Raw genomic sequence first — 24,413 nt, forward strand, 5'->3', positions numbered from 1 at the left:
TAAAGTATTCCAGCAGAAAAATCGTAATATGAGCGTGCGTTTGCAGGGTGCCATGTGCACGCCAGACCAACAGGGGGCGCTGTTTGTTGATTTAGCCAATCGGAAGCACGTTATTAAAAGGTGACACTTTTTATTTGTTATTCCTGAATGTCACACTCGAGTATAACATTTTAAAATATATATATTTTTATGCATAACAAACCGGTATGTCAGCCAATCAGAAAGCAAAAGAAAGTCACTTAAGAGGAAAAGTTGTAAAGGTTATGTAATTAAAAAAATAAAAGTATAAAATAAATAATGCCTTGTAGTTTACAGCGATGTGGTTGACAAGAACTATTATAAGCATGCTGATATTGGTCGATGTCATGACCGTATACACCCATGTTGTGAGACAACAGCGCCCTCTGTTGATCCACTCAAGTCCTTTTCCTAATGGTTTGCCTGCAAAGAGCTGCAGTTGTACTTAAATAGAAGTAAAAATAAAAAGACAGAACCGGACTGAAAATAAACGTTAATTTTCACTGTAGGTTATTTTGATAAAAATAAAAATATGCCAATTTTGATAATAAAAGCCTTGCTAATGATAACTAAAAAAAATACTTTTTCCCCAGATCCGACGTAGAACATTAGTTTTTTAGCACACAGTATCATCAAGTTCATCAATTAAGGTGCGCTAAATGCTACACCGATGCACTTAACACATTTTTGAAAATGGCAAACCTTCAAATACACCCTGACTAGTGAGTCACTTGCCGTAGTTGTGAAAGTTGTCTTCGTTTGTCTTCTTACTGTATTATACTGCCCCCGGTGGGCAAGTGGTGCACGCCAGGAGTCGCAATAAATGTCATTTCTTTTCATTGCACTTAATTAGGTTATTACTACATTTGATAAAGTTCAGGGCTATTAGAAAGAGCTAATGAGCCCTCATCATTTACAGAGGCGACCTGATGTTAAGCACTGGAACTACATTGTCCAATATAAAACAGCGCCGTTTAAATGTTGACACCATTTCCTGGTGGAGCAAAAGAAGAAGAAGAAGCGTTTGCTCTCCCGCTCGCCACAGCGGCGATACATTTAACGCCGGGCCATTAATAAAAGATGGTGAGCAATTTTAAGAGCATTAGAAGTTTGATTGCTGCAGGGCAGACCTGAGGGACTTTCAAGGCCACTAATTATTTATATAAATGAAATGTCATCTCAGCTCTGGCTCAAGTAGACGTAACCTCGGCAGACGCACCGAGGACAGAGATAGAGATGGCACGGTGACGGCCGTCGAAAGTAGCGCCCCCTAAAATTTGGCAAAATCTGCCTCAAGTCCGTTTGAAAGCTTTTTTTTTCATTACAGTTTTGATGTCATTTTGATTTTTTTTTTTTAAACAATCGCGAACTACCCAAAAAAAAAAAAAACTCAGAAGTCATGCTCAAAAAGGAAAAGGAAGTGAGCCATTTTGGTTTCAAGCAGCTCTTTATGAAGTGACTTCACACTCTCTCTGCAGTGTTGCAATGAAATTTATGTGCGAGTGTAGTGGAAGCAGAAGTCCTCATGCGTTGCTCCACAGTTTGTGTTGCTGTAGCGCTCCCAACTTTTGGGGGTTGCTTTTTTTTTTTTTCTTCCCTCAATCACCGGCCTCCATGAATACTAAAAGAAATCCACGAACCTAAGTTCTCACACACACACTCTCCCCGGCTCCCTTGATCCTCACCCGTGGGTGCTCTCAATAATACATCAATGTCTCCATTATAGCTTGTATGCGCAGGCAGTTTAGGCTGCATGCGGGGTGGCTGCGGCGCACACCGCAAATACCGTTTGTGGACACGGGAAATGTTTTAAGTCCAAAGTGTTGCCTCCGAGGGGACACGCTGAGTTCCGCCGCCTAGCCGTCGGGTACCTGAACGCACCGCAGGGTGTTTAGAAGAATGCTCAAGAAAGTTTGGACGCGCTAACAGGGCGAGTAAGAACCTCGGACGTCGAACAAAAGACACTCAAAAAGGCTCGTCGCTTTGATACAAATGCAAAAATAAAAGTTCCTTCTATGAGTGATGGTTGTAGAAATAGTCTGTACCTGGGTGCAACTGTACACATTGTAAAAGTGTGAACAGGTGACATTTTAAGTCACGTTTTGAAATCCTCCAAGCGTAATAAGAAGCATGCAAATGAAGTTAATTATGTCCCATTACATGACATTTAACAAATAGGCGCATGACATGTTTCATAAGAATACTATTAATAATAATATATATAACGTGAAACTAAAATTGTATGTTAGTCAAATGTAAACGAAAATATTTTTAAAAAAAATATTTAATACATAATGCGAGGGAAAAGATAATAAAATATTAAATAAAAAATATTACAAAATAATTTTAAAGTATATTATAGGAAATATGAAATTCACATTTTTTAAGATATACATTTATGTGTAATACTAATAATAGAATACCCTTGAAAAGCTAAAAAATACAGCAAATTTAAAACTATGCCTCTTTGAAAAAAGTGACCCAAAAAAATAGGCAAACCCAAAGGAGGACAAACAGCGTCCACAATGCAGTTTTTATGAGTCAAAAGTGGTTTTAAAAAAAGAAAAAGTAACAAAAGAAGGCAATGCGGTCCCCTTGGGGTCAAAGGTCGCACCCATTTGGATGCATCAAAGCTCATAAACAATGAGAGGTCCACTTCATGGGAATATGAATATTGCACTCATCTGAATGCGCAGTGCTTCATTATGCAATGTTTAATATTAATAAAGAAAGTAGATAGATATATTATTCATAAGCTGATTTACTGTGGAATCCGTGAGTGTATGTGTGTGTGCCTGTGTGTGTGTGTTGACGTGAGAGACACATTGAGACGCTCCCTTGCTACAGGCGATACAAGCAGACGATGCTCTTACTCCTTTTCCATCCTGACAATTCCTGCCACCAGTTAAGAGGATTTGTCCGAGCACCGATGAATTTATAATGAATGCAGATTCCCCATTTTTAATCGGGGCACCTAAATGATTCACCGCTAGTGCGTCTCGGAGGTGCGCCAGCCGCCAGCCTTGCACAGACAAATCAAGGCGGGTCCACCCATGTCATTCAGAAACTTGCTTTTCACAGCTGCTCGTGTCACTTGACATTACTTTTAATTGTTTAGGAAATATTAGGAGCTAAATTGATGTTACTACACGTTTTTTGTAGTTGTTCCCTGTTGGTCCCTCTCATTTATTTTTTTGCTGTGCCCCCGCCTAGAAGAAAAAAAGATTTCACTCACACACCCCAACTCTCTTCAGTGACTATAAATATCATTTGTCTATAAAATTGTAATAAGTACATCTCTGCATAACATTGCATACTTATGTATCCTTTCATTTTAAAACAAAACACGATTATAGCATGAGTAATAATTGCAAAGACTGTCAAAACTCACATTTGATTGAATTTGACACCACTTGTCTTCTTGATCTCAAATACCTTTTTTTATGAACGATGTCGGGTGTCATATTTGATTAAATGAAACATCTCATCCACGGCTTCCAGACGAGTAGTCATTTGGCTCCCTCTAGAGTTTGTAATCGCAAGTACAACTTTAAACGAGAACGGCGCATTAAAGATTCTAATAATTGCACTTTACATTTTGAGAGACTTCTACAGATTTGTAACGCCAATTGTAGTATTCTGCTTTAGTAATGTGTGGGATTTTTCAGAAATTGACAGTAATGCCTTTAATGTACGAAGTGTTGAAAGAAAAGTAAAAAGCAAGCACCATGACGTCACATCCGCCACAAACGTAACATCCGACGGAATCCACAATGGCGACTCTCTGACGAATTGAATGGATGGACGCCGTTTGTTAGCTTATTTCGAGCCAACTATCTACTCTACGTTCTAGTCGTCCGGAAGTTTGTTTATACACGCCACAAACTACATGTTAAAGGTAGGACACGTTCTGTTTTTGAGAAATATGCAACTTTAGACAAATATTGGTCTTTCCCTGTCCGCTTAGCATGCTACAGGTCGTTAGCAGCTAACGGCGAGCTAACTTAGCTAGTCAGCGACGCGTAAACCATGGCAAATTGAAACGTTGACGTTTTTTATTATTTTGTATTTTACGAACTCAAATGCGGGCTCGGCTGATTAATAACATTGGTGGTCTTCTTTTGACTTAACGAAGCCACTTTCAGCGTATACTCTCAAACTACCTATGACGCGGGACTAACGCTATGAATTCATTAATGCGGGGGTAACGTTGACGTTTTTCATTATTTCGTATTTTACGAACTCAAATGCGGGCTCGGCTGATTTATAACATTGGTGGTCTTGTTTTGACTTAACGAAGCCACTTTCAGCGTTTACTCTCAAACTACCTATGACGCGGGACGAACGCTATGAATACATTAATGCTGGGGGTAACTGGGCGACCTAAGCTGCCTGGAAAGATACAGGTCATTCAATTCCGGCGTTCCTCTATGTATCTTTTCTATTTTTTTTTTAAGTCACCCTAAAATGTTGTATGAGTATTATCTTACTGAAATATTGTACTCAATTTTTGTTCTGTCCAGCAGGCAGTCAACGCGGGGCCCTCTTCCTCTGTGGCCTCTCCCCAGCTGAATAAGGAGTCGAAAGAAAATGCGGTGGCCCAACAGCAGGCCATGTTGGACCACATCAAACCATGCTGGTACTGGGACAAGAAAGATTTAGCACACACGCCCTCTCAGTCGGAAGGCCTGGACCCCGGCACCGAAGCCCGCTACCGCAGAGAGGGAGCCCGCTTCATATTCGACGTGGGCACCAAACTCGGCCTGTATCCTCTTTTGTGACATAACTTTTCAAAAAGCACTCATAATGTAGCATAGAATCGGTCTTTGCTTCCTTGACGACTGGTAGTCATTATGACACACTGGCGACGGGCATCATCTACTTCCACCGTTTCTACATGTTTCACTCTTTCAAGCAGTTCCCCAGATATGTAAGTTCTTGTCAGATGTTACAATACATTTTACCGGTTATTTTTTCACAAGTTTAGATTTCATTTGAAGGAATTTTTTGTGACAAGTCCAATCCTCTGAGGGTAAAAAAAAAAAAATTGAAGGACAAATATTTCATAAAGTACACTTTATTATTATTTTTTTTAATCCTGAGGAAGTAAAGTAATAAAGTTTTCACTGTTTTAAAAAAAAGTGATGTTTGTGTTATAGGTGACGGGAGCTTGTTGTCTCTTTCTGGCGGGCAAAGTGGAGGAAACGCCCAAAAAGTGCAAAGACATCATCAAGACGGCGCGCAGTTTGCTCAACGATGTGCAGTTTGCGCAGTTTGGAGATGACCCCAAGGTCCAGTTTACAAACATTTTTACATGTTAATAATAAAAGTTGAATTAGAAGACAAAGTAAAAACAAAGTGTGTGTGTGTTCCAGGAGGAGGTGATGGTGTTGGAGCGAATCCTGCTGCAGACCATCAAGTTTGACCTGCAAGTAGAGCACCCTTACATGTTCCTCCTGCGTTACGTCAAGCAGCTCAAAGGTTGACACCATTTTATGAAGACGACCACGGTTGTCATATAATGTTGCCAACTGACCTTTAACCTCTTGCATTGGTAAAGGGGAGAAGAATAAAGTGTGCAAGGTGCTCCAGATGGCTTGGACCTTCGTCAACGACAGGTGAGGCTCTCGTCACGTGACCTTTGGAAACAAAAATCATTGGGTTGATCTGCATTAACTCTATTCACCATTCGACCCAACAGCCTGTGCACCATGCTGTCGCTGCAGTGGGAGCCGGAGATCATCGCCGTGGCCGTCATGTACCTGGCGGGCCGCCTGTGCAAGTTCGACCTCCAGGAGTGGACGGCAAAGCAATCGTCGCGCCGCTGGTGGGAGCAGTTTGTCCAAGATGTCCCCGTTGAGCTCCTCGAAGGTAAAGGCGCGTCCCGCAAAGTCGTTAACACGGACTGACGCAAAGATAAAAATGTTTTTGCGTATTAGACATCTGCCATCAGATCCTGGACTTGTACTCCCACGGCAATAAGCCCATCCCCCAGCAGATGCAGGATAAGGAGCGGGCGCCCGCTGCCCCCGTTCTGACTCCCACCCCCCCGGCGCCGCCATTAGCCGCCAACCCTCCGCCGCCTCCGCCCCCGGCCAAGAAGGCGTCCCCGCAAGGCGGGAGCCCAGCGCGACAACTCAAACGGACACATGTGAGCGAGCCAGCCGTCGCCTCATTTGCATCCCTTTGCTGCCGCCGGCCACTAAAATCTTTCTCCCCGCAGACCTCCCCCAAGGAAGAACCAAAGCCCTCAGGTACACACACACACACACACGCGTCCTGAATATCGACAGAAAACATTTTGAATATTTGAACGTGTTTAATGTTCTTTCATCTTCAGAACAAGCTGGATCAAAGATTCCTCGACTGGAGAGCCCCATGCCGCCGCTGCCCACTTCGCAACCGCCGCCGCCACCGGGTATGCAATAAACAAAGTTTTCCATCAACCTTTTTATGTAGAAGTTTGGCAGTATAATGCAGCAACATTTCCTCTTTTGTCTGTTGTAGAGCGCAAACCCGCTGCCCCTGCCCCGCCCGCCGAAGTGGAAGCCCCAAGCGAAGCAGCCCCGCCGCCACCTCACGCGCCACCGCCTAACCAGCCCCACGCGCCCCCTCCCCTCCCTCACCGGCCACCTCCGCCGCCACCCTCCAACTACGTCATGTCCACCACCAGCTCGTACATGTCGGGCGAGGGCTACCAGAGCCTGCAGTCCATGATGAAGACGGAGGCGCCCGCCTATGCACCCCCCATGCCACCAACCTACGCCCCCCCAATGCCACCCTACCACGTGTACCCCCCGCCCAGCGCCCCGCCACCGACCCATCCTCCACCTGCGGGCTACCCGCCGCCCACAATGCCTCCTAGCTACCCGCCACCGGGCTACACCAACTTTCCTCCCCCGCCACACATGCCACCCACCCATGTACCCCCACCCATTGGCCTCCCCCCTGCCGGTTACCCGCCCCCGCCCGTGCCACAAGGCCAGCCACAGGTGCCCCTACCCCCGCCACCTGGCATGCCCATGAACCGCGGCGGATGGATGAGATGAATTTCAGCCGATAGAGCCGGTCTAATGTTTTGGAGTGTGTTGTTGACATCGTGTCGTGGTTTAGGTTTTCTGCCCTTGTGTGCCTTAAGTTAGCAAGGCCCGGTTCTGCTTCTCACCCTCACCTTTGTCAAATTGGCATTTTGAGAAAAATAATTTGCGTTTTTTGTTCAGTTTTCTTACACCTAGGTTAGGGACCAACACTTGACAGGAATAGTAGCTGTGTAGACAGAGGCGGGGCCCACTAGCCACACATTGTACAATGTGAGAATAATCAGAATTGTCCCAAAAATTTTCAAATTTGGTATCAGAGATGGCTTTTTGTGTTGGTGCCATTATGAAAGGTCTAATAGTTGAGTGCTCACTAAACTGTATTTCAAACGTTTCTGGTGTTGCCACAAGGGGGCAGTGTCGGCGCAAAAATGAAGCAAACAGGAGCACTGTTGTATCAACAACTCGTTTTATTTTCTCTTCTGATTCTAAACGTGGCCTAGTCAGCCAGCTGCGATCCGCTCAGATGCGTTGAGAAGGACAGGAAGACATTGACGACATTACGGTCATGCTAGTGAGTGTCAGCGCTGTCGATTAGACAAGTGTTCCAAATTTAAAACACAAGTCCAAATGTCTATGTACATTTTTTGACAAGAGAATCATGGCTTCCAATCACTTACTAGAAAAAAAAAAAAAAAGGACACTTTTTACCAAGAGTTAGTGGCCTCAAAATTAATATTAGGGCCACACTGAGGAGGGAAGCAGAACTGGAGAAAAAAAAAATTGGGTAATCACTATTTAAAAAAAAATATATAATAATACTGAAGACCTTGTTTGAAAGAAAAGCGGTAAAATTGACTTCATGTGTTCAGTATGTTCCACAGCGAACAATTGTGAGTGTTTGTGAAGAAATGTTCTCGTCAGGGTTTTGGCAACATTTGCAAACTTTGACATAAACTTAGTTTGCTACCATTACCAACAGTCACAATTGTTCGCTAATGCTTTTGTATTTTTAGGAGTGTGGCCCTAATACTGCTTGCTTAGAATGAACAGTGTACATGTTTGTTTGGGGTTGTTTTTGCACGTATCATTGCACACTCTTGTTTCTGACATCAAGAAGAGATTTTGTTGAAGGGATGCTTAATTTATTTAGCCAATTTCAGCAGTAAAACAGTTTGGCTCTTGCTGTTGACTGAAAATGGGGTCACGGACTTAGGGGTCAGGAAGCGGCCAATCATGGCTCATGTGACATTTGTAAGCGGAGCTGTAATTGGTCATTACCTGAGTCCTGAGGTCATGTGATATCATTTAAAGTTGATGTAAAAAAATGTTTTGAAAGGTGGTAATTAGATATGGGTAAGTGGATGGATACTTTATTGAGCCCCAGGGGATTAATTGACCATGAAAATTCATTGTTGACAAAATCAGAACATTATACTGCTGAAAATTGCCTGAATAAGAAAAGCATCCCTTAAAGATTTTGAGTGTTACAGCTAACTGGTCAGAACCACAAAAGGTTAACATGCACAGCGTCAACAGTCTTGTAGCAAACGCGACACCGACCTGAGAACGTGATTGTCGAGCATGCACACAGCATCCATTTGGGCTCGTTGCAGTAGAGTTCACAATGTGTAGCTTGTGTGGTAAAAAGTCGCTGTTGGAACCAAAAGTCAAACGCTAACAATGAAGTGTTCCTGTTTGTTTCATGTACAATGTTAACTGTCAACGAGCCCAAAAGGTGCCAAAGCCCCCTTCCCCACCATGGGCAGCCAATGTCTGGTTTGCAACATTCGCTGCTCTGAGGATAGGGGCTTAAGTCACAGTGGGTCCACACCACTTAACACAACAAAAGCATTTGACTAGCAATAACCAACAGGGCAAATCATTCATAAACAATAACTACAATTTCCAAAGTTAGGCTACACCTAAATCTTAGATGACTTTATTGCATTAACTAACAAGAACCCGTTACAGTCAAAACGTAAGTGTACTCTGAGGGGATGTAGTACCCAGTAGGGGGCACTACATCAGCTCATATGAAAAAGGTGAGCTGCTAACCTTGGCGGCACCTGTGTTTGAACCCACGCAGCGTCGGTACCTTCGGCCCACAACCCAATGTAAAATGACTGCAACACTGTGGCTAAGTCCAAAACTCATAGTCACTAATGACATGGTGAGTATTTTTTGATGGGACTTTTTTTTTTTTTTTTTTTTTTTTTTTTTTTTTTTTTTTTGCGCGCCCTCTCTCTCCCTCCCCCCTCGCCTCCCTCTCACCCCCAATGTTTTACAAGGTAAAGCAATTGAGGAAAGTGTTCTCAATTGCTTTCCCTGGTAAAGCATTGGCGGCCATCCCCGGTGCTGGCACTACAGAGGCCCTTTGAACTGGTTGCCGGACAGATGCTGGCGAATGGACAGTTTGGAGCCGGCTGCATCACCCAACTTCCTCCACACCACCTGCAATTGAAAAGAATAAAGTTTTTAAGCCAAATGTTATCTTTTCTTGTACAGAATAAGAGAGAGACAATGCTTACGTACGTTGCACATCTCTCTGACGATGGCCTTCTCCTTCTCACTGAGGTCATCCTCATAGTCTTCAGGAACCTGCTTGTCCAAGTTCTCATGGACCTCCAGAACCTGCAAAGCACAAAGTCCCATGAGCTGCCTTCACCTCCTGAGGCCAAAGAAAACTTGCAAGGGGCAGACCATGCCCGCTCACCTTCATGGCATGCACCACAGCCTCGGGCTTCTGCACGCATGACAAATATCCCGTGGCTGGAGAGGATTCGCTGGTGGGGAGACGACCTGAAACCTGAACATGGACAACAGCGTTAGCATTAACCTACAGCTTGAACCAGTTTGAGTTTGAGTGAGTTGAGTTTGAGTGAGTGAGTGAGTGAGTGAGTGAGTGAGTGAGTGAGTGAGTGAGTGAGTGAGTGAGTGAGTGAGTGAGTGAGTGAGTGAGTGAGTGAGTGAGTTGAGTTGTTTGAGTGTGTTGTTTGAGTGTGTGTGAGTGAGTTGAGTGAATGAGTTGAGTTTGAGTGTGAGTGAGTGAGTTGAGTGAATGAGTTGAGTGAGTGAATGAGTTGAGTGAGTGAATGAGTTGAGTTGAGTTGTTTGAGTGAGTGAGTGAGTTGTTTGAGTGAGTGAGTGAGTGAGTGAGTGAGTGAGTGAGTGAGTGAGTGAGTGAGTGAGTGAGTGAGTGAGTGAGTGAGTGAGTGAGTGAGTGAGTGAGTGAGTGAGTGAGTTGAGTGAATGAGTTGAGTGAATGAGTTGAGTGAATGAGTTGAGTTTAGTTGAGCGAGCGAGCGAGCGAGCGTAGTGAGTGAGGTGAGCGAGCGAGCGTATGTGTGTGTGTGTGTGTGTGTGTGTGTCTGCATGCGTGCGTGAGTGAGTTGAGTTGAGTGAGTTGAGTTGAGTGAATGAGTTGAGTGAATGAGTTGAGTAGAGTGAGCGAGCGAGCGAGCGAGCGTAGTGAGTGAGTTGAGCGAGTGAGTTGAGCGAGCGAGCGAGCGTATGTGTGTGCGAGCGTATGTGTGTGTGAGTGTGTGTGTGTGTCTGCATGCGTGCATCAATCCTGACCATGTTGTGCAAGGCGTCCTGGCGTTGGGGCAGCGAGGACAGCTGCGACTCGGAGTGGTACAGGGTCATCCCTTTCCGGAGGGCTCGCAAGTCACCTGGATTGCACTGAGAACACAAACATGATGAGCTTTGTCATTATGAATACATGAATAGTGGTGATTCCAAAAAAAGAAGCACAAGCGCATTGCGTTTGAACCCGCAGCCCCGGAGCCAAAGCAAACAGCCAGAGCGGAACATGCACCAAATTGACAAATACAACCCAAAATCTACAAGCAACACATTTGTTGTCCGCCGTCGTTATCTCCCGAGCGCACGTTCAGCCTTCCGCTAACTTTTTCCCGCCTTTCCCTGGATAGGCCAACCATTTGAACTTTGTGAGTTGCTCATGTGGGAACGTGTACACCTGCTCCGTGCACCGGTTAATATCAACACGTTAACAGCGTTGGCAGGAAGGTCAGCATTCCTCTGATAAGAGACTTTTTGTTCCCTTCAAGCAGGAAGTTGAACAAGTGGGCGGCCAAGAGGCCCACTGTCGTCAAACACTTTGGATTGGCCAACAGAAAGAAAGCACTGGGTGCATTATGGGTGCGTGGCTCTCTACCAGTGTCGCTCTTGTCGCCTCAAATATTTATGCCGCCGGCGGACGCCCCGGCAAGCCGAGACAAGATCAACTTTAATGCACTGCCGAGCAAAGGTAGCCTTTGCTCCCCTCGCAAGCTTGAAAGCAGAAACATCACGCTCCCAAACTGCTTGAGCTTATGTTACATGTCTAATGCTAATTTGATTTAGCTTTGATTTAATGGTAAAGGTGATTACAATTTGCAGAAGCTTCTTTTTTGTCTACAGAAAAGTTGAGCTCAAACGTTCCACCACCAGAGACAATTGAGTGGATGTTTACCTTCTTCATTTGTATCTGTGACAAACTATAACGATTATGAGCCTGCAGAAGGGGAAAAAACAGCAAAACTGTTGAGCACGTTCGAGAATAGCGAAGACAGTGAAATCATTTTGAGTCGGGATGTCAGACTTTGGCGAGCGCGCTGTCGTCACACCTAATGAGCGATCCTCGCGTCTCCGCGCTGACTGACGTGACCTCGCCGTGAACCCGTTTCACTCCCACCTCCACGCCGGCATTTTCCAAACGTGGGCGAAGTCATCGGGAGGTTAACACCGCCGGATTGTGTCATTTAGCGTCTGCTCGCGCTTTTGCCACGGGGGCCAAGCTAACCGACGCGCGCCATTGAAGCCTCCGCCATGAATTAAACATTGGGCTTGACACCGACACGCACGCACGCGAGGAAAAAAGGAAAAAAAATCAAAAAGCTTCTTCTGGAAGAGTTCAATCGTGGGCCGCCGGCGAATCTTTTCGACCTCCGTTTGACCATTTTTGCAATATCGCGGTCCAAATCAAAAATGCTCAAAGCGTCAAGCGGCTTCTCGCTCTCGAAATCTTCACTTGGAGTGCTAAAAAAATGACTTGAAAGACACTAATGAGGGAGTTTGCCTTTAATTTCCACCGTGGCTCTCCTTGCCCACTTGCGAGGGCATCGCAGCGCCATTATTGATCTTTTATTTTCCATTATCAATGTCTCACCTGTGACAGTAGCTTGTTGTTATCATCCTCCAGGATTCGCACTTTGGTCTCCAGTTGCCGGATGTAGTTGGAGGAGGGATCTGCAGCAGAAGAAGAAAAGACCTCATTAGCATTTCAAAAGACGTCAAGACGGAAAAGAAGCAGGCGGCAGCCGGCGCCAGACGGCCCGCGGGAGTTCGCAAAACGTCGCAAGCTCATGTCGCGTCACGCAAACGCCACCCAACGTATTGCAATTAGCTTTTGCAAATATTACTTTAAAATTTTAATTTTCGGGCAGCAGTTTGTAAGTGAAGCTAATTTTAAAATGGGAAAAAGCAGCAGCAGCTGTTAAACGTAAACATTCCCTTGGTGTTATCCACGTCTGACCCGACATCCACCCGCCCGCCTTCTGTTTGGCACTGCCGGGTTCAAACCGGGGACAGGAGCCGCGTCACGCCAGTCCCTGTAGGTGGCGCCGAGCCTGTTCTCCAAAAAGCCGCGTTTAATTTACAGCGCCATCAAAGCCCGAGTCAGACGCGTCGGGATGGATGCGCTTGTTTTTGTTTGCCGAGTGCAAAGACAGATAGGAGACACCTGACAACACTCTTCTCCAGGGCGCATTTGACATTTTAGATATTTATATCAAAGTTGGAAAAGTTGGCATGGCCTAATAAACGCTCCTCCACTCTATCAACGCGAGTTACTTTTACGTACGCAGAGCGGCCGCTAATCTCCCGGTTGCGTCTTGTGACCCGTTAATCTGGACTCATCTAATGGCGACCTGACCTTGGTCTCCCATTCAAAGCGATTAAGGTGAAGTCTCTTATTGGCCGCAAGAAAGTAAACAGGAAGTGAAAACCTGAGCGTCTCGGTCCTAATCCGTCACGGCCTTCTCTTTTCTTGGCCTCCCGCAAATGGGTCGTCGCTTTAATGGATCGTCATTAAGAACGAAAAGTCGTGCTGCTATACCGAAAACAAATGGCGTCTTTTGTATTTCGAGGACTTTGAAAGCGCTCGCTGGTCCATGCAGTAATGAGAGTCTCTTTTATCTTGCCGGACGGCGGTCGGGCCCAAAATAAACTCATTAGCCACTCTTTTTTTTTTTTTTTTTCATGGGGGGGGCGCTCGTTACTTAGGCGCAACGGCGGAGCACAGCAATGTTGACACCTCCCGCTGTTGACCGGAACTCACAGCGTGTGCGTGCGCGTAGTGACGTGGACCGTGGCATCACGCCCCCCCCCCCCACCTCACGTCACTTTCAATCACATCAGCTGGCGACGGTGACCCACTTTCTCTGTCCTCCGACCAGAATCTCAACTCCGGCGCGCGATGCTCGCATTTCTGATTTGAAGTTGCAAAGTTGAAAGTCAAAAGTGACATGTGTTTCTCAGCCGTCCAATTTGTATTTTGTTGACTTTTTGTGCGCAAGGCAGATTTTCACACACTTCTCAACCACAGGACATCGGGCGGGACGGCGGGTCGAGAGGCGAGTCGAAGCCTTTCATAACAAACGCGGAAAAGGAGCGTCGGCGCGGATCAAAGGCGCTAGGTGAAACGGTTCAGGGATCCTCCTCCTCCTCCTCCTTATGTTTTCCAGTCAGAGCTTCAGGCTCTTTAGTAGCCTGCTGAGAAGGACGATCCCTGAGCTTTTAGGGGTGCGCTTTCATCTGCTGCACGGCAGCTCCTGTGATCGCTTTGCGTGCTCAGTGTGGACAATTAGCTCAAGATGTTAGCACACAGATTGAAAATGTCATCGCATCTTGGATCTTTTAAAAAGGAGATGTCAGAAATTGAGCCGTTTAAATGATTATTTAGATTTAATTAAGAAAAAAAATTGCCTTGGCATTAAAAATATTTTAACCTACTAAAGCATTTCAGGTCAAATGTCAATTGTCATTTTAATGATTTTAGAAATTTGATTCAATGATGTTTGACTCCCCAGAGGGAGCTTGCGAACAATTGGCTTGCTGACACGACGGAGGATGTAATTACGCTCCCCGCCGCCCTTCACTCAATTTGCAGCGAGGTCACCGGGGACGCTTGTTGCCGTCTATTAAGTCGAATTCACTTACAAACGTCTGTCAAGCGACTCCGGGCGAGCACAGCGCGCGGGGACTTTTATTTATAGCCGTGGCAGACGCGCGCGTGCTGACGGGTCACTCCCCTGTCGCCTCGGCTGCCGTCACCGCCGACGCCTGTGGTGTTTCAACGCACGCACACTCTGGAATCACATGTCACCGTTTGTTTTTCATGACGTTCCAACAAAGCCAAAAAAGAAATGCCAAGTAACACGATTTTATTTTCAAAATGGTCTTGTTTTACGAGTCTGAAACGGCGGCGGCTGACTGTTGAGCTTACAGAGTGGAAGTGACATATCGAGATCTTGACTCAAGGAAAAAAAAAAAAAAAAAACAGGCTTCATCAAGCAGCCTGGAGGCCAAGATGACATTTGCAGACATTTTGGAAATTTAGGCCATCGCCGCTGATCTGATGACAGGACTGGCATCGTCTTCAGCCAGCCGAGCTTTTCTACGATAACGTGGCCGCAGTGCATTTTTGCATAATATTACCCTCACTTACTTTATAATAATAAAAAAGCCTTACGGCCACTTTTATATATAAAAAGCCTAGCCTAAATGTCAGACCTCAGACATGTAAGCTACTAGCTGGTACCCATACACACACATGGCTAAAGGGGGGACAAATCCCATTAGCGAGTGGGTCTAAAGGTTTATAGCCAGATGGTTGGCCCACCCCACCCGAATCAATGCCATGGAAAGCTTCAGTGGGATGCCGGCGCGCACACACACCCGTACACACACCTCATAAACTCTAATGGCAACTCATCAAGTGCTAATTTCATTACAACAGAGCTCAGTGATACCCCATCATGCAGTCGTCAAGTCTCGCTTTCGGGTGGGGGTTTAGTTTTTACCAAATAGGCGGCGACGGGCGGGGCGCTCGAATTTGTTTGCATGCAACCCTTGTCAATTTGGTCCTTGCATTGGCATTATACATGCAGGTTTCGAATTAGGGTTTGGAACTAGGGTTAGTATTGCAAACTAAGTTTTGAAATTAGGGTTAGCATTTCAAACTAAGTTTTGAAACTAGGGTTGGCCTCCATCGTCTGCCAGATGTCTTTGGCGAGACGCTGCGTCAGCTCGCATTAGCAGAGAGGACACCATAGGCCCTCTGCGGGCCGGCAGGTGGTCTCGCTCGGACTAAGTGGGTCGTACCGAGCCCAACCTGTGTGACTCCTCGGTATTGAAACTCCACTTGTATTCATGTTTGGTTAGAATAAAAGAGGAAGTCAAAGAAGGCTAAATGGACCCGTGCTGGCTTTGGACAATTTTGTTTTTTTTTGTTTTTAATGCAGGGTTATCAATCCTCTAATCATCTTACTATGAAAGCTACAGATTAGCGTGGGGAACATATGCTAGCTCGCCTAGCTTCCCACTGGCACAAATTCAGGGAGGAGTTTGCGTGTTCACCCCAGTTTTTAGTAAGAGTCAGATTTACAAATACATAAACCCAAAAGAGGAGCTTATTCAATTGGCTACTGTTGAATTGTCATTAGCATTCCACACACGCATGTTCTTCTTACCTTTACTTGACCTGCACCCCGTGAAGATGTGACGCCATTACAGCAGCTGCGTGATATATTGGAGCAACTAGCTTTTTACGACAACTGTATTTCTTTAACATTCCCAAAACATACAGAAGGGGGCTAGTCTATCTTTGCTACATCATTAAATCCCCAAAACGCCTCATTTTTCACGGTCTACTACACTTTAAGCTACATAACGCGAAATAGCAAACACAGGTGATTTGTTTGAGACGCCAATTGCCTCGTCTACTTCGACAGCAACAAATGGGGTAGTATTCACACCCGTTGGCTCGCGTGCGCCCCCTTCAGTGCGGAAGTGTACTATCTGGCTCAATCTGCACCTTTTTGATACAATTTCATGTCTCATCAGCAAAACAAAGCGTTTCCAGTATTTTGTCATACAATAGCTTAAATAAAACTAGAACTGGACTTATCTGGTTCAACTTAATAAAAACAAAAATTTAAAACACACATTTAGTTTGTTATCTTTTGTATGTGAGTCACGTTTGGTACACAAGTACATCACGGGCAAGACACGTGATTTGCTTGCAAACACTTTTTTTTTTTTTTTTTTTTTACAACGTCATATAACAACAATGTGTCGCGCTCGCCTTCCTCCAGATTGCCTGTCAACCGGCTTCCGGGATAATTTAAAAGGTTCCGAGCAGAACGCCGAAAACGAGCGAGGCCTTGCGATAATGACTTGGCGAGGACTGGCGGCTTATAACTCAACAAGGCGCCGTAAATAAGTCAGACCACCGACGGGAAAAGAGCAAGCCTCGGATAAGGCGTGGTTAAAAAAAGAAAAAAGGGCACGAATTGGACTGGAATGTGAGGGAGTGTGCGATGTGTTTGTCCTGTTGCGCAATCACCGCATGCAATCACTGCACGACTCGACGCTGTCAGTCCGCGTGAAGTCACTCGCCGGCTTTCTATTTTGGGCTGACGTGACGATCGGCCGGTACGACGTGCGTGAGCCCGACTCCCTGCTAAAAAATGCATGCAATGGTGTAAAAGAGCAGTTAAAGGCCGCAGATAAAACGCATCCATCTGTTGAAATATTTACTAACGCAGGAAGAGGGGGGAAAAATGTATGAAACCTCTGTCGTTTGCATTTTTTATCTCTCTGCAGGTGCGCTGCTCTTTCCAAACTCGTAGCTACAAATGTGGAATTGCAGTTTGACTTGTGAGATTCATTTGTGACGTCAGCAAGCCCAGCAGTAACCGCCGCCGCAATTCTAAGCCGATCCACATCATTCCGTATGCATTTCCTCGACGCTGGTACACGATAGGACGCTGATGTGCGGGCTTGGCAAAAATCCGCCTCACTCAGCTTTTTCCATTATTTACCACATCTGTGTTGAATATAACCAAAGGGTCTAAGAGGGGGGGCTTTGGGGGGGGCGGAGCTTCGACCGTCACTGAAGACTGAACTTGGCGAGTTTTTGGTAACGCAACTTTCCGGCTGGCTAGCGATGACGTCCGCATCTAAACGTTTGTCATCTGCGCCGACCCGGGAGAGCTGCAAAGCGTTAGCACATGCCTCCAAACTTTTTCCTCTTTGGAGAAGTTGAAGAATGACAAAACAGTCTGAATTGCTTAAACATGACACCGGTGGCGGTCTTCATAATAGCGCCTGGGAAGCGAGGGGGGGGGCAAAAGAAGCGCACCCCATAATATTGAATAGATGGGCACGGTATCCTAGCAACAGGCAAAAGAGAGAGAGGGGGGAGGCTCCTCGGATCCCGCTCTCTGAGGAGAGCGGCGCCCCCGACAAGGGCACTTTTATCAATGTGCCCTTTAACGGCGTTCTATCTCCTTAAGGGGTTTAAGCCAGGGCGCGTCGGGCAAAGATACCAATCGCGCTCTTGAAATCCTTTTAACGGCAGCGGCCTCCCACTCAAATAAAAACAACCTCTCGACCGTGCCCAAGGGCGACGGCATCCTCGCTTCGATTGCCTTTCGTCGGCGAGGATCGGATGGCGAGATAGTCGGCTCGACTTTTGGCTCCGTTAATTAATTTCAGATCCAGATCAAATATCGCCAAGGCGTCGCGTACGCGGCGGAGGAATCATCAAAGAAGCTTCGGATGGCGCTGAGCGTTGGCGTGCGGAGTTCACGCTGGAGTCAAACAGACAGAAAGACTCGGCCCGAGAGTAATCAGATACGAGCGCAACATCTGCCCGAGCGGCGGCCAACTCTTCAAAGTTGAAGACTCGGGAACATCTCCAGAGTTGCAGCTAATGGCACGAGCGGGCCGGGCCGGGCCGGGTGGCGGGCCCGCCGGCGTCAATACGCAAACGCATTCCAACAGATGGCGAGAGATAAAACACACGCCAGCCGTCCGTTTTGCCAACCTCGTCTTTATCTGCATGTCAAATAAGCGCTTTACGATTGTCACGGCTGTGCCGGAGTCCAAATAAATAACTCTGATCGAAACCGGCGCGTAATCTGAGGGGGCTCGCTTAAGTGGCGAGGTCTTAATATGTATTTTGTGATGGCATTTCAAAAGGATTGCAGCCAAGCCTGCGTCCTGTCCTGAACTGACCCACGACGTTAAAGCTAAAAAAAAAAAGTCTTGCTTTTGGCGAGATGTTAGGCCTCCAAACAAGAGGAAGAGTGGAAAGGGTCCGAACAATAGGCCCCGGCGGCAGATGGTCCATTGCTTGCCTTAATGTAGGCCATGATGGGGGGTCGGTGGCGGCATGGAAACCCAAGACCCCCGCCGCATGGGAAAATACCTCCACTCGGCTCACATTCAACAAGTGTGAGGGGGGGGGGGGGCAAGAGAAAATCTGATCATGAACCCGCTTGGCCAACAAGATGAGGCGAAGGACCAAAATTGATGCCGATTAATCTAATTACAAAATCTTGTCCGACAGCAACGACTATTTCAGGGAGCGAAGAATTAAACGTCACACCCATTTTGGCTTCTTGGAAACAGAGACAGTCTTTTGGATGGATAAAGTTGAAAAGTCAAAACACACACACACCCCCAAATGAAAACAGAAACATTGTTTCCCTGGCTAACTCAGTCCAGTCTTTGGCGCTTGGCCCGAAGAAGGAAATTAGCCTCGCGAGGAGCGCGGCGAGGTTACCTGAAACCGTTCCAGAAACGAACAATTCGATCCAGATGCTTCAGAACGCATCGCATCCATCACGAGTGCTCGCCGCCGGTTACGTAAAGTGCCCAAAAGCTCCTTTGTTCTCATCAACACATGTTTCTCAAACTAGGATCTGGTACTGGGCCACCCTGAGCAAAAAAAAAAAAACTTAACTAGTGGACAGTTAAGCAAGCTGAAGACATTTGCTGACTCGGAAAGCTGACAAGCAGAAAATCCAGACGGATGTCTAACGACTCCCGGCTTGCTGATGAGGAATGGCTCTGGCGCCGACTTGCTGACTTTTGGCAGCTCGGGACCGGTCAAGGTCACAGGACATGTCGTGTCGACAGAACCCAAGTGCTGATCGTGGACCCCAGGTGGATCTTTTTTTATTTATTTATTTTTTCCTGCTGATATCACAACATCTGCTTGACCTTGCCGACCTTATCCCACATGTCGGCTCTGCATCTTAATCAGATTTTTAAAACCTGACCACAAATCAATAAGAGCACCTTTTTGACAGGATGGCGACCCAGAAAAAAAAGAAAAAGCAGCAAAATGTGAAAGGGATGGCGAAGAGCAGGCTTCATGAATGCTTCTAATCTTAGAAAATGTCAAAGAGCGGCCGGCCAATTCTCCGCACAAAAGAAGCGACCGGGCCTGATTTACATTCCCCGACTAATGAGGAGAAAAGTTGCGCATCATGCGATGCGACTGGTGGGAATGACCCAAGCCCCGAAGGCCCCGAAAGCCCGTCCGTTTGTTTTTAGAGCTTTCAGCAAAACAAGGAGCTGACCTAACTGAGCCTGGCATCATTCCGTGTCGGCCTCCCCCGCCCGACCCGACCCGACCCTTACTACTGCTTCAGTGATTCCGAGGCCAAGCGGGCCCCTCGCCCCGATGATCATCGCCGTTGCCCTGGCGATGGATGGAGCGGGCCCCAGTCCCCGCTGCCACCCGCAACAAGGCCACAGGAATTGATTGGAAGCAGAGCGGCAACTTGGAGAACACGCAATTTTCCCGCTGGAAGTCCGGGAATAACATCAAGCGGCACAGCCAAATCTCTCGCGCCAGCTTTTTGGGAATGAGGCGGATCAGACGGCAGGTTGACGGGAATCCACATCGATGAATGCAGACTGGGAGGGGAGTCATCATGTCTTTTGGCCTTTTTTTTTTTTTGTCCCATCGCATCAAAGCAGGAACTGGTGGCAAGTAAATAGAGGGAGACTTCAAAAATCGACACACCCCCTTTGAAAAAGCCAGGTTAAGAGATAGGAAAAAAGAAATCATTTCAAAACATGCTTGAGCATGGCGTCAAAGCACTACTTTTCTTCTAAACGGAATAAAGCTCTTCGCCTCACTTGCAATGTTTACTTTTTATTTTTTTGGGCCTGATCCTAAAAGCCAGAAAAAGTGCAAACGGTGAATAGGGTCACGCATTCTTTTTATTTTCTTTCCACCGTGCCGCCAGGATGACACGGCTTCCTCTTTTGTTGCCGCAGGAATGTGGGACATCCTGCCGAGCCAGCTTTTCATTGACAGTACACAGCTGAGAGTTTCCCCCTGGCTCGCGAGGGCGTGTGCACTCCCGTCGTTGCTCTCCGCCTTATCAGCGAGCCGGGCCTCACCTCACGGTGGGCCGACGCCACGACGCAAGCCAGAGTCCGCCGGTGAAACCCGATCGGGCCTTCTGCTTTCGCGCAGACACAAACATCCTCTTCGTTGCGTTTACGGCACACTCGCAGCATGCTCAAAAGTCTCGCCAACCGAAACGACCCGGGAACATGAAAGGATTTGGATCAGCGCCACGAAAGCGGCCTCGTTGCTGAGCGGCCGGGAGATCTTTCATTGAGAGCTTTTAGGTCACGTCGCTCCCTGAGGGCGAAGGAGAGACGCAAAGTGGAAATCGGGTCGGCAGCGAGGCCGGCCGGGCGCCACCTCGGACATCCCGGCTGCTTGCTCGGATGGGAAAGCTCGCTTGATTAAGTTGATCAAGACTCAGTGGAATCAAAGAGTCATGTCAGAAACAAGTACAAGAATGATGGATGAAAGCCCAGAACCAGTTGAATCCAAAAGCAGCCAAGTATTGTCTAACAACATAAAGTGAAGTACGAAATTCTCCTTGGCCCACTCGCACACACACACACGCACGCACCCCCCAGTGCAATAAAAACACACAAGCTGGACGCCAAAGGAATGGGTGTTGGGAGGGGCCACAACAGAAATTCAATTACGTGGACAGCAGGGCCCCCCCCCCTCACCTCCGCCTCCCTGAAACCGGCCTCTTTTCAGACAAGCCAGCCGCCCTTTAAGATTTCCCAGCCCGCCCCGCCCCCTCCGACCCTCCCCTGACTCCCCCATCCCAACACCCACAATGAGGCCAGAGTGCCATTCTCACACTTGTCTACCAAAATAACTGCGCAACACATTTTTTTAAACTCAAGATGCTAGCAAACTTTTCTAGGGTGAACTTTTTGCATCTGCCATCGTTTTTGTCCGTTTGTCACTCACACTTGAAGTTTAGTCCGCCAGCTATCATATAATGCAAAACGTCAAAACGGAAATTAGCGGAGACGTTACGGCGACTCCAAACTAACGAACATCTGCTACTTGAACAGCAAGGCAACAACAAATATTGGAACTGATCTGTGATCCACACTTGATTCAATGTGCCATACACCAGCTTAGTGGGAGGGGGTGGGGGGGGCTATAATACCGAGGTTACGTAAAGACAGCTAAACACCGTTAAAAATGTGTGTGTGTATATACGCCAGGGATTAAGGTCTCCCTGGTGCACGCTTGCATGCTTTGTTTTTTTTTTCCTATTTGTTGCTACCTTCAGTCAAAATTCCAGGAACGGATGTCGCACGGCACGGCAGCCGAGTGATCCGACGGGAATGGGCCGCTTTCAAAATGTGAGCGTGGAAAGAGGACGGCGGGGGGAAATTAAAATAAATAAACAAACTAGCAAGCAGACAGAAGCCAAGAGGGGATGAAGGAGCGTTCCAGATCGTTTGGGTTTAGTGTCATTCCAACCGTCCGTGATGGCGCTTTCATCCCGAGCTCTTGTGTTCTTTAAAACTGGGATGCTGCCATTTTCCCTTCCAGAAATTCAGCGTGCATATTTTGGATATCATTTTTGAATTTATCGACATATGTCCTATTTTTCCTTTCCTGTATTTATTAATCAGAGTTTTTTGGACATTTTTGTTTTGTTTGTTATGGTTCAAGCTGTTGGCTGCGATTGCTCAAAAATGACAGGAAGGTAAACAAAACGAGTTTGACCCAAACAGGCGGAGGTGGGGGGGAGGCCACTTAAGGATGCTGTGCGAGTGCGTTGGATTTAATCTCCCCAATCAAGACTTTGTGGTGGGGTTAATCCAAGTAGCCCCCCGCCAACCACCGCTATAATCCTTAAAAGCAATTTTGATCAGCATATGCTGTCGCCGTCAGCGCACGCATGCTTACTACGCATTAACCAATTTTTTTGGGTGGGAGGCAAATGACAGGGGTGGGGCAGCACTGAGCTCTACTCGGAGACATACAGTGAGAAGAAGAGGCAGAGAAGGTCCGACTCATCACCAGTAAATGTCAATTTGTACATGTCACTCTTTTAAAGGCAACATTATTAACACAAGTTATGTGTGTGTGTGTACATGTCCACTCACCATTGAGTCCATTGGGGATGCTCCTGTGATGGTGCGGCACCGACAGGTCATCCATGGACCTCCGCATGGGTTGGCCCAACTTGGTGCTCTCCGCAGCGGGCTTGTTGACGTGGTTGTGGGGGTGACTGTGATTGTGGTGGTCCGGACTCCCGGCGCTTCCAGCGCTGGAGGTGCTGCTCCCATCCCCAACGTCCCGGACAGTACCGGTGCCCCCGTTGAGGTTGCTCAGGCTGGACTGGCTATCTATGGAACTCCTGGAGCCCGCGCCGTTCCTCTCCTCGTCCAGCATGAGGATGATTTCCTTGAGTTCGGTGTTCTCCCGCAAAACTGTCTCCTGGTTGGCCTCCAGCTCCTTGAGCTTCAGCATGTAGGCGCCCACCTCCTTCCACATGGCGCTGGCCGTGTAGCGGCCAAAGCGCTGCCACTCCCGGGACAGCTTCTTGCCCTTCTGTCGGTCGTCGTCCAGGAAGCAGCAAAGCTCCCGGAGCTCTTGGTTGTCGTCTTGGAGCTTCTGGTTGATCTCCTTCAGGCTGCGGATCTCGTGGAGGTGCACCTGCAGCCGCCGGTTGATATCCTTCCTCAGGTTGCCGTGCTCAATCATCAGGTTCATCTTCTCGCCGTCGACGCGGCGCAGCAGACGAAGGAGCTCCTCTTTGCCGCCACGAAGGAGCTCGTCGTCGCTCATTTGGCCCACGTCGCCGCCCGGTGTTTCGGACTGGTTCTTGGCCATGGCTCGGAATGTCTGGAGGGTTACTTCGAAAAGAGGGTGGGGGCGCTCAACCGAGCCTCAACTGCGGAATGGTGTTAAAACACATTGTGGAGGTAGCAAAATGTCCAAAGTAAACTGCAAGAATGCAAAGAGTTAACCGTGAAACATTCCGTCGCGGAGCAATTAACGCCCGAGCGGTGTCACCGAGCCCCGGACAGACATCGCGCCAAACCAAAGCGAACTGCAACGCCGAGCTGAACAAGGGAGACAGTGGACGAGAGCCAAGAGCCAGGAGCCAGGTTGGTTTCGCTTGAATGTTCCAGTCGAACAATTGGAAAAGAGGAGTCCTACTTCGGTTCGAGTGGCCAAATGCCCTCCTGCAACCGACTGCTAAGCCTCTTTAGCGGGATTGGAGCCTCACAGGAGCGGCTGGAATTAGCGGCGGTGATGATGGTGCTCCCTCCCTCCCCTCAGCCAAACACTGGACTTCGAACGCGGCCAATCAAACCGAGGGAGGGGAGAGCAGGGAGGAGGACACAGGAGGGAGGGGTTGGGCGCAGGTAGAAAATCACCGCACGCAAGTCTCGCGAGATTTGCTCTTTTAAAGTGGCAGTACGTCACGGTTGTAAACACGACACCTTGAACGCGTTGCTACGAGACGTCAACGCGTCAGCCATGTTGGATGTGCAAGATCTGTCTTAAACCAAAATACTCTACCACGCACATAAAGTTAATGATTAGATTCACACGCACTCTAATATTTTGAATGTATTCAGAGAGAGGGCGCAGGTTGAAAAGAAACGCATGTGACTCTCGCGAGATTGAATCTTTTCCAGTTCTTCACAATCACAGAAGATTCTTGTGGTGGTACGCTGGCTCTCTCTAACGGTATGCACAAGAATCACAAGAATATGATGTCCAAATTTAAAACGATTTAGTTAATTGAGACAGATTTAATACTTAACATTAATATTGTATTGCATTTGATGCTTACCTATATTATTATAGTCGACAAAGCTCAACGTTGCTCGATTCACTTTATTAGTGTGGCTGTGTCAGGACGAACTATGGTTTTCTAAATAATGAGCTCCGCCTCTAGATGTGTAGTGCACCATTTG

At 47.2% G+C, this 24,413-nt stretch overlaps 2 protein-coding genes across 6 annotated transcripts in view; one reads left to right on the top strand and one right to left on the bottom strand.

Moving 5' to 3' along the window:
• The window catches only part of ccnk (cyclin K), a 42,057-nt gene extending 32,514 nt beyond the window's left edge, over positions 1–9,543 (top strand). The window contains exons 1-11 of one of the 3 annotated variants that reach the window (XM_088362263.1): positions 3,749–3,916; positions 4,545–4,783; positions 4,867–4,948; positions 5,178–5,309; positions 5,394–5,499; positions 5,579–5,636; positions 5,720–5,889; positions 5,958–6,169; positions 6,242–6,272; positions 6,359–6,436; positions 6,526–9,543. In XM_088362263.1, the coding sequence (XP_088218389.1) occupies positions 3,908–3,916; positions 4,545–4,783; positions 4,867–4,948; positions 5,178–5,309; positions 5,394–5,499; positions 5,579–5,636; positions 5,720–5,889; positions 5,958–6,169; positions 6,242–6,272; positions 6,359–6,436; positions 6,526–7,067 (1,659 nt within the window). In that variant the 5' untranslated portion in view covers positions 3,749–3,907 and the 3' untranslated portion in view covers positions 7,068–9,543. Of the gene's footprint in view, positions 1–3,748; positions 3,917–4,541; positions 4,784–4,866; positions 4,949–5,177; positions 5,310–5,393; positions 5,500–5,578; positions 5,637–5,719; positions 5,890–5,957; positions 6,170–6,241; positions 6,273–6,358; positions 6,437–6,525 lie in introns of those variants that run through there. The other 2 variants (XM_088362262.1, XM_088362264.1) reach the window with 2 other exon arrangements.
• ccdc85cb (coiled-coil domain containing 85C, b) lies at positions 7,508–23,832 on the bottom strand. Of its 3 annotated transcripts, XM_088362275.1 has the most exons (8): positions 22,587–23,832; positions 12,229–12,308; positions 11,533–11,574; positions 10,635–10,739; positions 9,772–9,864; positions 9,591–9,689; positions 9,386–9,509; positions 9,299–9,345 (listed from the first exon to the last, which is right to left on the bottom strand). In XM_088362275.1, exons 1-7 carry the CDS (start codon positions 23,314–23,316, stop codon positions 9,420–9,422), a joined length of 1,239 nt encoding a protein of 412 aa, XP_088218401.1. In that variant the 5' UTR covers positions 23,317–23,832; the 3' UTR covers positions 9,299–9,345; positions 9,386–9,419. The 3 variants fall into 3 exon arrangements, with proteins under 3 accessions (XP_088218399.1, XP_088218402.1, XP_088218401.1); XM_088362273.1 differs by having other exon boundaries at positions 7,508–9,509; positions 22,587–23,831; XM_088362276.1 differs by lacking the exon at positions 11,533–11,574 and having other exon boundaries at positions 7,508–9,509; positions 22,587–23,828.
• Between the last annotated feature and the right edge of the window lie 581 nt (positions 23,833–24,413).

Source organism: Syngnathus floridae, chromosome 19 (assembly GCF_059516105.1).
Source record: "Syngnathus floridae isolate MCC-2025c chromosome 19, RoL_Sflo_1.0, whole genome shotgun sequence".
NCBI classification, from domain to species: domain Eukaryota; kingdom Metazoa; phylum Chordata; class Actinopteri; order Syngnathiformes; family Syngnathidae; genus Syngnathus; species Syngnathus floridae.